This window comes from Eptesicus fuscus, chromosome 10 (assembly GCF_027574615.1).
Source record: "Eptesicus fuscus isolate TK198812 chromosome 10, DD_ASM_mEF_20220401, whole genome shotgun sequence".
NCBI lineage: Eukaryota > Metazoa > Chordata > Mammalia > Chiroptera > Vespertilionidae > Eptesicus > Eptesicus fuscus.
The window spans coordinates 12,350,287-12,363,779 of NC_072482.1; the positions used below are offsets into that span (position 1 = coordinate 12,350,287).

At 43.4% G+C, this 13,493-nt stretch overlaps 1 protein-coding gene across 2 annotated transcripts in view; it reads left to right on the forward strand.

The window, feature by feature from the left end:
* The first annotated feature begins 1,021 nt into the window (after window positions 1–1,021).
* Window positions 1,022–13,493, forward strand: part of UBR2 (ubiquitin protein ligase E3 component n-recognin 2) — a 123,096-nt gene continuing 110,624 nt past the window's right edge. For both annotated transcript variants that reach the window (XM_028135691.2, XM_028135690.2), the window contains exons 1-2: window positions 1,022–1,399; window positions 12,048–12,307. In XM_028135691.2, the coding sequence (XP_027991492.2) occupies window positions 1,322–1,399; window positions 12,048–12,307 (338 nt within the window). In that variant the 5' untranslated portion in view covers window positions 1,022–1,321. The remainder of the gene's footprint in view (window positions 1,400–12,047; window positions 12,308–13,493) is intronic.

A 13,493-nucleotide genomic window follows, 5' to 3' on the forward strand; every position in this document is an offset into this window, starting at 1 on the left:
CATCGATGTTTCTAACTCTCTATCCCTCTCTCTTCCTCTCTGTAAAAAATCAATAAAATATATTTTTTAAAAAAAGATTTGTTCTAAGAAACCCATTCATTCCAACTGTCAGTCTAATGTGTGTCTCTAACCAAACATAATTTTATTTTGTACCTAATCTAATGATTATCTATTTCTGTAAAACGTCTCTATCAAGAGTAAGTCTCTGAATTGGTTTGGTAGACTCCTTTTCCTTTGCAGCAAGACTTGTAATAAATTCTGATAAGTGTTCATAACTAACTTGCTTGGAAATGTTTCCTTTAAAATAGTATTTAAACATATTATAAAACCTTCAAACACCTGGTAATGTTCACGCCCATTACTAGTCTAAAGGATGGGATTATAAATGACAGGGCTATAGAACTATAGGAATAGAATGTAATCCATTCACTAATTGGACGAGTATTCGAGTGTCTATCATACGCAAGGCTTTGAAAAGTACTTAAGTGTCTACCAAGTGCCAGGCACTGTTCTAGAATCTGCCCATACAAAAATGAACACATGGGATTGGGAGGATAAAACGACAGTTCTCACAATATCATGCTCTTCTGCCGCTTTCCAAGTGGGCGCTTCTTTTTTCTTTTTTTAAATATATTTTAATTGACTTCAGAGAGGAAGGGAGAGGTAGAGAGAATCATGATGGGCTGCCTCCTCCACGCCCCCAACTGGGGGATGGAGCCCTGGTGCTTGTGCCCTTGACCGGAATGAACCCAGGACCCTTCAGTCCGCAGGCGGAGGCTCTATCCACTGAGCTACCGGCTAGGGCCAGGTGGGCGCTTCTTGCCAATATTCTCTTCCCATGATTCTTTTGTGCAGAGAAGCCCCGCCCACTCACCTGCCCTTTGCAGACGGACTACAACTCCCACAATGACCCTGTGCCTACCCTATAAGGGCACAATTCTCCAAGGCCTAGCGAGGATGACTACACTTCCCAGAGAGCTTTGCTTCCGCTCTCGGGTGGTATTGCCCCTTTCCCAGTCCGGGACGCGGTGGAAGCGAGCGACAGTGCCAGGCCCGGACTGTTCCGTGCCCTTCCCCAGAGCAGGGACGAGGCAGTGACAGGACTCGGGCGCCGAGCCCGGCAGGGAGCGCCGGAGGCCACGGTCCCTCCTGTCCCGCTCCCTTCACGCTACTCTCCGTCTCCTACGCCCGCCGCCGCCTGGACGGCTCGGGACCGACTGCCCGGGGCAGGGGTGGCGAGCGTGGCCACCGGGCTGTAGCGAGGCCGCGGCCCTTGGGGCGGCGGCAGCGGCGTCAGCGCTGGGGAGAAGGACGAGGGAAGATGGCGTCGGAGCTGGAGCCGGAGGTGCCGGCCATCGACCAGAGTTTGCTGGAATGTTCGGCTGAGGAGACCGCGGGGGTGAGTGCCGGCCCGGGCGGGACGTCCGGCCCTCGCAGGCCAAGCCCCGTGGGAGGACCGACTCCCGGAAACCCCGGAGCGGCCCGGCTCTCCGGCCTCCCCGCGCGGCGAGTGGCCCCTTCCCTTCCCTCTTTATCCTCAGACAGCCCCGAAGGCTGCTCTGTGCACCGGCCACCTCTCACGTCCCCCTCCTGCCCAGAACCAACAGCTCCTCATCATCCCTCCTGTCCCCCAACTCCCATTAAAGCCCCCAACATAAGGCCTTTGACCTTTACGCCAGGTCTTGCGGGAGCGAAGGAAAGCGTCTTCTCGGTGTTTTGGGGTGTCATCGCCCTACTTTCTCTACCTGGTTCCGTTTCTTGAGATGCGCGGGGCTTTGGCCCCTTGTGCGAGGCCCTACTTTGTTCCTGGGACTGCCCTGAGCACCAAGGGGTGCACACCATGCCGTCCCCCTCTCTCTCCTCTTCAGTGCGCTTTCACGGAATCGGGTAGAATTTGGTCCGTCCACAGTGTTGATGAATGTGCGGAAAGGAGTGTTTCGACATGTTTACTGAGGGTGAGAAAGTAGGGGTGGAGGCTGGGAGATGAAAAAATAACAATTTTTCTAGGAGTTGGGGTAGTTGGACGGAGAACAAACGTTATGTAACTTTGAGAGAGCAGCTTTCAACAAACAGAAGTTAATACCGTTAGGTTTGGCCATGGCACAGTGGGAACAGTTATGCCCCAAACTTAAACCATCCAAACCCGGGATTGCACTGAAACCGTAATGTGAATGTGCTCGTGTGGGTAGCAGAGTTGTGAGGCGATTACGTCAATGAGCTCGTTGGCATCTTGCTTCAAGGACAGGGAACACCCATTAGAGCAGATTGTCCAGAATGATTATGAATGGACCAAAACATCCCAGGCCCCACCTCTGAGGCCTTCAGTTGAGAAAGCTAACGTCAACAACCTGAATGTCAGAAACAAAATTTTAGCAGAGCACTGTGGGGCTGTTGGTCACTGAATTATTTTGGGTGAATTGAGGAGGACACTGAAGTCAGAGTGGATGGAATACATGACAGGAGTAGTAGAGGTGAAGCGTTTAAAGAAATACATTGTTGAATGATAAGTGTTTGCTATATATTTTCTTTAACACACTTGTTTCGTCTAGGCAGTTTTCATTTCTGCTTAATATTACAACCACCAAGGATTTTCAGCCGCCATTGGCCTTTCATGTATCAAAGAGATTTGAAAAAGAAAAAGCAGTGTTACAAGTAAACAGTAAAATGGTCATCATGATTTTCCATCTCCATGTCATCTTATTGGTAACTAATCTGGTATTTACCTCAAAGTAATACTTTCTTTTACTCCCACGAATTTAGGGTCTGTTGGCCCAGTATTACAGGCTATGTACTCTATTTTCCCAGTCTTAAAAGTACAAGCTACCAAGTAGATTAGAGCTTCAACTTGTTGAGGTTCCTGAGGAAGCCAATTATAAAACTGGTGACAGAGACACACTAAAATGAATTAATAAAGTTTTCTCAGGTGAGAAGTAAATTTTAGAGAGGGCAAACAAGTTCAGAAAGCAGCTCTTGCAGCCTTTAGATCTCTGATACTACAGTTGGTTGGGCTCACATCCATTTGAAATTACTTAATAAGCACTAGTGTCATCTTTCCCACACTTTATTTACGCACAGCTTCTCCTATTATGAGATCACTATTTGTGATCTCCCATCTTTCCTAAATAGTATGCTTCACAAATAAAGCATGTAGGTGCTATCTTCAGTAATTTTACGTTTAGGATATTAAAGAGGCCCTCCCTTCTCAGTCTTCTCTTTTACTTGGTAGAACTGACTCCACAAGTATCACTTTCTCAACACTTTTTGAGTCTGCTATGTTGCATGCTCCACTGGTCCTATCTAATAAAGAAGGAATATACAAATTGACCATCACACCTAGCTGCGTCCACAGCAGAGGCAGGGATTCCATAACACAAGATGGCTGCGCCCACAGCAGAGGCAGGGATCCCGTAACACAAGATGCCCACAGCAGAGGCCGAGTTCCCATAACGAGCCTTAATGAGTAATCAGCAGGGACCTGAGGCTGCGTGGTGCTGGTCCAGGGCAGGGGACCTCAGGCCACGCCCCCCGCCCTGGTGCCAGGCCGGGGGACCTCAGGACGCACCCCCTGCCCGGCAGGGCTTGACGGGGGACCTCAGGCCATGTCCCCCGCCTGGCAGAGCTTGACAGGGGACCTCATGGTGCACTCCCTATCCCCGTGCCAGGCCGGGGACCTGAGGCCCCGCCCCCTGCCCAGTGGGGCTTGCTTGACAGGGACCTTAAGGCATGCCCCTTGCCCTGGCCCAGGCCAGGGGACCTTAGGCTTCGTACCCTGCCCCGGCGCCAGGCTTGGTGACCTGAGGCCATGCCCCCCACCCAGCAGGGCCTGATGGGGGTGGGGCCAGCTGGGTCTGAGTCTTGCACAATTTCGAGGCGCACATGGGTGGGCGGGGACTTGACTCTGGTTCCAGTGGTGCACCCCAGACTCTGACAGGAGGAAGATTTTCATATACGTTTTACTATTTTTCTTTCATTCTGACACTTCTATTATAGAGAAAGGGCAAATAGCAATATTAAAATATTTCCTCTAATTCCCTTTTAATGTGCACGAATTTCGTGCACTGGGTCACTAGTTTGATTATAATATGTTCCAATGGATGATCATGATTTAAGAAGTACATTTATTTTCCCCAAGTATAAAAGAAATACATATTCATTATGGCTATTTTTGCTTTATACAATTCAAATGCATAGTTCAATTTAATGGTGTTTACTATATTGACAGAGTTGTACAACCATCACCACAATCAATTTAGAGCATTTTCATCACCTCCAAACAGAAATCCTGTGCCCATTAGCTGTCAGTCCCCCTTTTCACCTAAACTCCCAAACTCTAGGCAATTTCTAATCTATTTTTGGTCTCCATAGATTTTCCTATTCTGGAAATTTCATATAAATAGAATGGTACGGTAGGTTGTCTTTTGTTTCTGGCTTTTTCACTTAACAATGTTTCAAGATTCGCATTGTAGCATATATCAATACTTCATTCCTTTTTATTGCAAAGTAATATTTTGTTGCAAGCATATACCATACGTTCTTTATCCATTAATCAGTTGATGGACATTTGGGTTGTTTCCACTTTTTGAATATTGTGGATCATGCTACTATGAGCATTGTGTACAATTTTTTTGTGGGGACATACGTTTTTATTTCTCTTGGGCTTTTATCCAGGAGAGGTATTGCTCTGTCACATGATAATTCTATGCTTAATGTTTTGAGGAACCTCCTAAATTGTTTTCCAAAGTAGCTACATCATTTTACATTCCCACCAACAGAATATGAGGGATGTGGATTTCTCCACATCCTGTCAACACTTGTTACTGTCTTTTTTATTATAGCCATCCTGTTGGTTGTGTTTTGATTTGTATTTCCCTGTGACTCATGATGTTGATCATCTTTTCCTGAGTTTTTTGGCTGTTTGTATATCTTCTGTAGAAGTTTCAGTTCCTATCGTTTGTGTATTTTGAAATTAGATTTTTTTGGTCTTTTATTATTGAGTTTGTATATTATTTTTATCTGTGAATGCTTTTACTTCATTTTTACTACTCATAATATGATTTGTTTAAATAATTTTTAATAATTTATAGTCCAGAAAACTCCATTTCAGGACTAGCATTTGTCGTTTTACAATTAATTTACACATTGGTTATCCTCGCTTGAAAGCAAAATCAAATAGGGGTAAAGGATGCAGTTTTAATTGGGTATAGAATAATAATTAGATAGTGTAATAAAAAGCTAATATCTAGGGAATCTTTCATTGTTGTGTTTGTAGTTGCTCTCTATCCCAGGCTTAAATGTAGCATTCAAAAAAAGGAAAGCTCTTGGAAACATTGTCATAACATGTTTACTTTAGTGGAATGAGTTGACAGTTTCTTTACTTCCCTATGGAGGGCTCCTAATAAGATAGTGTTTATTACACTGTTGTGCACATTGGTTTGACAGCAACAAGTGTCTGAAATAAAGGCAAATCAACATGCAGCCAAATTAGAAATCTCAATAGTTTTTCATGTTAAACACTTACATAATCAGCTTATGTTAGTGAGAACTAATATGAAAAGCTGTAAATTTTATTCTTTAGAGAAATACATGAGCCGTTATTTTGAAAGGCACCCAGAAAGTTTTTTCTTCCTGCTCACTTTCTCTTTGCAACTTCTCCCCACCCCCACCCCCCTTTTAATCTATGCTGTTGCAAGTCACTGATTCAGTATCTCTGGTATAGAAGTCTCATGTGAAGGTAGTTTGCTTTATATATTGTTTAAATTAAAAACATTAAAATGCCTGTAAAGGATTGCTAATCTGTTGCATGGTTTTGAATTTGGAATATATGCCTGCCTTTTCTTTCTTTTTTTTTTTAATGTTTTTATTGATTTTAGAGAGAGAGAATGATGCCCTGACCAGGAATCAAACCAGTGACCCTTTGGTGCAAGGGACAATGCTCAACCAACTGAGTCACACTGACCAGGGCTATGCCTGCCTTTCTTGAATCACATTTTATATCTTTTTAATAATTTAGAATAATGTATGATAAATAATATTTAGAATGAAATGCTTGTTCTTATTTTTTTTGCTTGTTCTTATTAATAATACATATTTAATATGTTTTTATTGATTTTATAGGGAGGGAGAGGGAGAGAGAGAGAAAGAAACATTGATGTGAGAAACATCAATTGGCTGCTTCCTGCATGTGCCTACTGGAGATTGAGCCTACAACCTAGGCATGTGTCCTGTCAGGTAATCGAATCTGGGACCTCACAGTCCATAGGGTGATGCTCAACCAACTGAGCCACACCAGCCAGGGCTGCAAGCGAAGTTTTAAGAGAAATGGGAACATAAAAATAAAAACAAAAATTGCTTTTAAAACAAAATTTTTAAATGTGTTGTAAATTAAGATTGCCTAAAGCCGTGGTCGGCAAACTGTGGCTCGCGAGCCACATGCGGCTCTTTGGCCCCTTGAGTGTGGCTATTCCACAAAATACCACGGCCTGGGCGAGTCTATTTTGAAGAAGTGGCATTAGAAGAAGTTTTAGTTTAAAAAATTTGGCTCTCAAAAGAAATTTCAGTCGTTATACTGTTGATATTTGGCTCTGTTGACAAATGAGTTTTCCGACCACTGGCCTAAAGCATAATTTTCCAGGATCATGGAGGTGAATTCTTTGAATATTTTTTTCAATTACAGTTGGCATTCAATATTATTTCATATTAGTTTCAGATATAAAGTGTAGTGGTTAGACAATTATATGATTTATGAAGTGACCTCCCCCCAACTCCCTCCCACCCTCCTTAATTCTAGTACCCACCTGGGAATCCATTGACTCTTAATGCTTAATTTTTCATTCATAAACAGTAAATTGCTTAGGATAATTTGACTCTATATTCATATTTTAAATAGGGTTTACTAGCAATGGGTGGAAAACTAGACATTTACCCTTGAATGTAACCCCAAAAATGGTTTTTTAGTTCAAAGAATTAGATTCTCTAGTTTGCCTTTTAATTAATTTTAGAGAAAGAAAAAAAAAAACACACATTGATTTATTGTTCCACTTATTTATGCATTCACTAGAGGCCTGTTGCACGAAGATTCATGCAATTGGCCTTCCTTCCCCTGGCTGCAGGCACCAGTTTTCCTCCGGCACCCGGGACTTAGGCCTTTGCTCCCACCGCAGCGGAGAAGCCAAGCCTCGAGGCTAGGCTTCTCTGCTCTGGCTGCAGCAGAGAAGCCAAGCCTCAAGGCTTCTCCGGCCGCAGCGAGGCTTGGATTCTCCGCTCTGGCCACAGCGGAGAAGCCAAGCCTCGAGGCTTCTCCGCTCCGGCTGCAGCGGAGAAGCCAAGCCTCTTCAGTCTTCAGTCTTCACTCAGGCTGGAGCCTTCAGTCTTCTTTGTTGGGTTAATTTGCATACTCACTCCTAATTGGCTGGTGAGTGTCGTGCAGGTACAGTCGATTTGCATATTTCTCTTTTATTAGTGTAGACTAGTGGCCCGGTGCACGAAATTTGTGCACGGTGCGGGGGGGTGGTGTCCCTCAGCCTGGCCTGCACCCTCTCCAATCTGGGACATCCCCCTCACAATCCGGGACCACTGGCTCCTAACCGCTCACCTGCCTGCCTGCCGGATCGGCCCTAACCTCTCTGCCTGATGGCCTGATCACCCCCAACTGCCCCCCTCCCCCGCCAGCCTGCTTGCCCCCAACTGCCACCCCCTGCTGGCCTGCTTGCCCCTAACCGCCTCTGCCTTGACCCGCCACCATGGCTTTGTCCGGAAGGACATCCAGAAGGTCTCCTGGAAGGTCTCCCGGTCTAATTAGCATATTACCCTTTTATTAGTATAGATTGGTTGCTTCTTGATATGCCCTAACTGGAGATAGAACCTGCAACCTTGGTGTATTGGGATAATGCTTTAACCAACTGAGCTACCCCAGCCAGGGCCTTAACTCTTTTTTTCTTGTCACTTTTATAATTACTGAAGTATATATGTAATTTTTATTTAGAACTACTGCTCTAAAGGGAGAAAGAGCCCAGCCACGTGGCTCAATTGGTTGAGTGTAGTCCCATGCACCACTGAAAGGTTGCAGGTAGGCACATATGTGGTTGCTTGCAGGTTTTATCCCCAGGCGGGGAGCATATGGGAAGCAACCGATTGTTTCTCTCTCACATCGATGTTGTTGGTTTTTTTTCGCTCTCTCCCTCTCTCCCTTTCTCCCCCTTCCTCTTGTTAAGTATGTCCTCGGGTGAGGATTTATAAACAAACAAACAAACAAATAAATAAATGGAGACAAATTCTTAAACCTGTGGGATTGTCTCTCAAGAAATGCTGTTATTTTAAGAGTAATTTAGTCTCTTTCCTACCTGCATAAAGCTTCCATACAGCCCCTTAACTTATGAACAAGCTTTTTACATTTTAGTAAGCGTTCTCTGCAATGTGAAATTGATTAGAAAGTTAATATATAACACCTCCTGAATACTTAAAATCTCTTTCTATATGTTATTTTTGGAAGGAAGTGGGCTGAAGATTGTACAAATAGTTAAAATGAAGATTTTTATGGTGTTAGACATCACTTGAACATAAAGTAGTATGGAGAACAAATAAAACATACCAACTCAATTGGCAGTGGAGACAGGGGTAAGTGACAGAATACAGGGAAAAGACTTCAGGAAATAGAAAGGGAACAGACAGGAAGTGGTTTGAAGGATGCTTTACCTAGGGCTTATTTGGTTTAGTTTTTAGAGTCTGCAGGTCTGGATCTGCTCTATCTTTGTTTTCATTGAAACCATATAGAGAGTCTTTCCACAATATTAGTGTAATGTGACAGTAAGTAGTGTAAACATACTTATAGTCATTCAGTTAGCAGATTTTACTAAATGCTCACTGAGGCCAACTTTTGTTTTAGACCTGGGGGTATATGGAAATGAGAGATGGGGGAGAGGAATGGATTAAGAAGGCATCTTAGAAAAAGTAAAACATAAGCTGAGATATGAAAAATGAGTAGAAAATAGCCTTATAAAGCAGAGAGAGGAGCCAATATGGGTCTGGAGGAGAAGACCGGAGAGTATTGATACAAGGCAAGGACGTTGTAAATCATCTTAGGGGAGTTGACTTGATTCTCAGTACAAGGCAAAGCTGAATTTTTCAAGAATCACTCTGGTAGTGAGGTTGGGAAATGGACTGTAGAGGGGTAAGAGGTGTGGAGATCACCATTTAAGACATTGTTGCACTACTTCTGGTGAAAGATAGGAATGGGGGATTTTGACTAAGTTAGTGGAGTTAATGCTTGTGGAAATGGAGAGAAAGAAATGGATGGGTTTAGTAAAGATTTAAGAAGCCCAATGGACAAGACTTAATTGGACATTGTGGTGAGAATGAGGAATATTTTCAGGGTTATTTTGGTTTGGATACCTACGTATATGCTGGTATCTAAAATAGGGAAGTAATGGTAATAGCAGGGTTTGGGGGGGTGTGGGGTGATCATTAGTTCAGTTTTGGACATGTTGAGTTGGTATCTGAAAGGAAAAACTCTGTTTCTTCTTTTTCTCTCTACACTTACACCAATACTCTGGCTGCCCAATGTGTGTGTGTGGGGTGGGGGGATCCCCACACAAAGCAGTTCTGTAATTCTCTGAGACACCAACTGGGTGGCCTACAATTCAATTCAATTCTGACATTATACACCTAGAATAAGCATTAGATCCTACAGATTAAGGGCTCAGTCCCACAAGACTTCCTGCTTTACCACTGTCCTCAAGTTATCCACAACTTCGTCTGAGTTGACTACAAATCGGGATTTGCATGATCCTTTCTTTGTGTTCAATCATCTAGTTTATTTACTAGACTAGAGGCCTAGTGCATGGATTTGTGCACCAGTGGGGTCCCTCGGCCTGGTCTGTGCCCTCTCGCAATCCAGGACCCCTCGGGCATGTCGGAGGCCCAGTGCACAGATTCGGCCCAATCCCCGAAGACCAGGCCAAGCGACCCCGCTGGTGCACGAATCCGTGCCCTGGGCCTCTAGTATGCATATAAGATCTTTGGTTAATCTCTTCTTGCCCCTCTCCCCCCTCTCCTCTTCCCTCTGAGATTCATCAGTCTGTTCCATGTTTCCATGCCTGTGTGTTGAGCGTCTGCCCCCTTGTGGTCAGTGCACATCATAGTGAACGGGCAAACGGTTGCTTAGGCTTTTATATATATAGATTACTGGTTTATTTTAAAATGCTAGAACTCAGGAACAGCCAGATGGAAGAGATGCATAGAGCAAGGTATGTGGAAGGGGTTCGGAGCTACCATGCCCTGTGCCTGCACCTCTGTGTGTTTACTAACCCAGAAACTTTGAAAGCCAACATTTAGGGATTTTTATGGAAGCTTTGTTATGTGGGCATTATTGATGAAATCATTGCCATTAACTCAGCCTCCAGCCCTCTCTCCTCCCAGAGTTGGAGGTGGAGACTGTAAATTTCAACCTTCTAATCACTGGGTTGGCTCCCCTGGCAACCAGCTTCTCAAAGGGGCTTGTGATAAATAACAAAAGATACTCCTTTCACCTTTATCTCCCTTATGAAATGTGGGACTCCTCCTGTAGATTTTGGATACAAAGTGGGCTAAATGCTGGTACACTTCTCTAGTGAGGTCTGTAGATTGGAAACTTCAAAAGTTTTATTAGAGATCTGCCAGGAATGGGAAAAAGGCCAAATACATATTATAAATAACAATACCACAGTACCTATTAGCTATCAGTATAATTATCACAGGTAGTTGAACATAAAAGTTTGGGAACAAAAAGTGGCTGTTTTTGGTTTGTTTCTTGCAGGGAGAAGAAAGAGGAAAGGGCTTATAGTGAGGTTGATCAGGGAAAGAAGCCAAATTGGTGAAACAAAGTCTCTTGTGGACTGATATTCATAAGAGTGGCATATCATCTCATATTAATCAATCAGAAATATAACTAATGTATTGGCTATTGATGTTCACTACATGGTGTTCCTGTCGGCAAACTGATAAAAATAATCCAAATCACGGTCATAATATCAGGGTGATCACTTCATAAGGTATATAAATGCCTAATCACTATGTTGTGACCTGACACTAATATAATGTCTGTCGAATGTAATCTTATATAATAAAAGGCTAGTATGCAAATTGTCCCCTCGACCAGGAGTTCAACCAGCAGGCAGGCCGGCCAACTGCCCATGTCCCATCCCCTGGCCAGGCTGGCTGGACCCCACCCATGCATGAATTCATGCACTCGGCCTCTAATATATATATACTATATACACTGAGTGGCCAGATTATTATGCATTCAGAGATCATAATAATCTGGCCACTCAGTGTATATAAAAGCCTAAGCAACCAAGTGCTCGAACGACTGGTCAGTATGATGTGCACTGACCACCGGGGGCAGACACTTAATGCAGGAGCTGACCCCTGGTGGTCAGTGTGCTCCCACAGTGGGAGTATCTCTCAGCTGACCAAAGGGCACCAGACGCAGGGCTCACAGCTGGCCGCCACAGCCTGGAGATGGCAGCAGAGCGGAAGCAAGCCTACCGAGCCATGGCAGCAGCAGGTGCAGCGGGGCCAGGATGAGCAGGAGCAGCAGGCAGCGTTGGACTGCAGGTTTCAGCCCGATCCTCGCAGGCTATGCTGAGGGACCCCACTGGTGCACGAATCCGTGCACCAGGCCTCTAGTTGAAAATAATTTAGGAAATAAATTGAAAAAAATTTTTTGAACAAAGCATTAGAAATGAATAGGCTCACTGGCTAGTGATTTATATGATAATTGATGTGGTCATTTTCCTGTTCTGCCTACAGTAGATTGCTTCTAGAGTTGAGGAAGAAGGGCTCCTTTCACTTTTAATTTTACTTTCACTTTCAATTTAATTCTAAAATAGCTTGGATTTGGTTTTAAATTTTGCCCTTTTTGGAAAGAAGACATACAGTGATGAGTGTTGCCAACAAAATAATTTATAAGACTCTTACCATTATTTTTGTACCTAAAAGGAAATAGAGTAGATTTATTCAAATTAGTTTGTTGACTTTGTTTAAAACTTCTTTTCTTTTTTCTTTTTTTACAGAAATGGCTGCAGTCTACTGACCTCACTAGAGAAGTGTACCAGCATTTAGCCCACTATGTACCCAAAATCTACTGCAGGGGTCCCAACCCTTTTCCACAGAGAGAAGACATGCTGGCACAGCTTGTCTTACTGGGACCAATGGAATGGTACATTTGTGGTGAAGATCCTGCATTTGGATTTCCAAAACTTGAACAAGCAAACAAACCTTCTCATCTTTGTGGTCGTGTTTTTAAAGTAGGAGAGCCTACTTACTCTTGCAGGTAAAATATTATCATTCTCTTTATAAAAGGTTCTTGTTTTTACTTGACTTTTTTTCCTCCTGAAAACATATCTTTGTTTTTAAATTATGAAGTATAATGTGTGTGTGTGTGTGTGTGTGTGTGTGTGTGTGTGTGTACACAGCAAGTATATGCAGAGTAATAAGTAATTATGAAATAAACATTCATGAAATTATTTTCCAGGTCAAGAAGTAGAATATCACCAGCATCCTAGAAACCCACTGTATGCTTTTTCTTCCTACCCCATAATTAACTGCTACCTTGACTCTTGTAATAATCACTTTCTTGCTTTTTTTTTAAAATATATTTTTATTGATTTCAGAGAGGAAGGGAGAGGGAGAGAGAGATAGAAACATCAGTGATGAAAGGATCATTGATTGGCTGCTCTTGTATGCCCCATACTGGGGATTGAGACTGCAACCCAGGCATGTGCCCTGACTGGGAATGGAACTGTGCCTCCTGGTTCATAGGTCAACGCTCAACCACTGAGCCAAACTGACTAGGGTGTCCTTGCTTTTCATGATCATTTTTCAGTTACAGTGATTCTTTTTGATGTTCATATTACCCAGATCTGTGGAAGCCTCATCACACTAGCATCTTTATCCTTTATACATGCCTTCATTAGTGTTTGAATACTCCTTTGATTTCTGTCTCAAAATGTCCACAGCTCACTATTTATTACTCTGACCCATATGCAGAATCATGTTACCGACCAAACTGGATCTGAATGCTCAGTAGTTGCCAGCAAAAAGATGATTTTATGAGAAGGAACTTTATTGTGAGCCAGCAAGCAAGGACAAGTATATAATCCATATTTATTAGGGGAAATCATGCACTAGCATCAAGGTAGATTTAGTCCTTGCATATATAGGTAGGGACATGCCAGCGCTTGCGCACTTAGGAAACATGCTTAAACATACATTGCATGTGCAAAAATGATGGAAAAATCTCTGCAAATCTACCCCTGGGTGGAGATTTTTGTGTTTTAATGAGGAAAGTTCATGTGGAGGTCACTGAAGGGTTCTTCAGGCTGCTCCAGACAGACTCAGGCGATTTTAGCTGGTTCACCCCCTGGTCCTGCAGAATATCCTGGGCTTGATCATGAAAAACATTAGTAGCAATCATCAACATCAGGGATTGTGTAGGTATGAATAAACATCTGACTAAG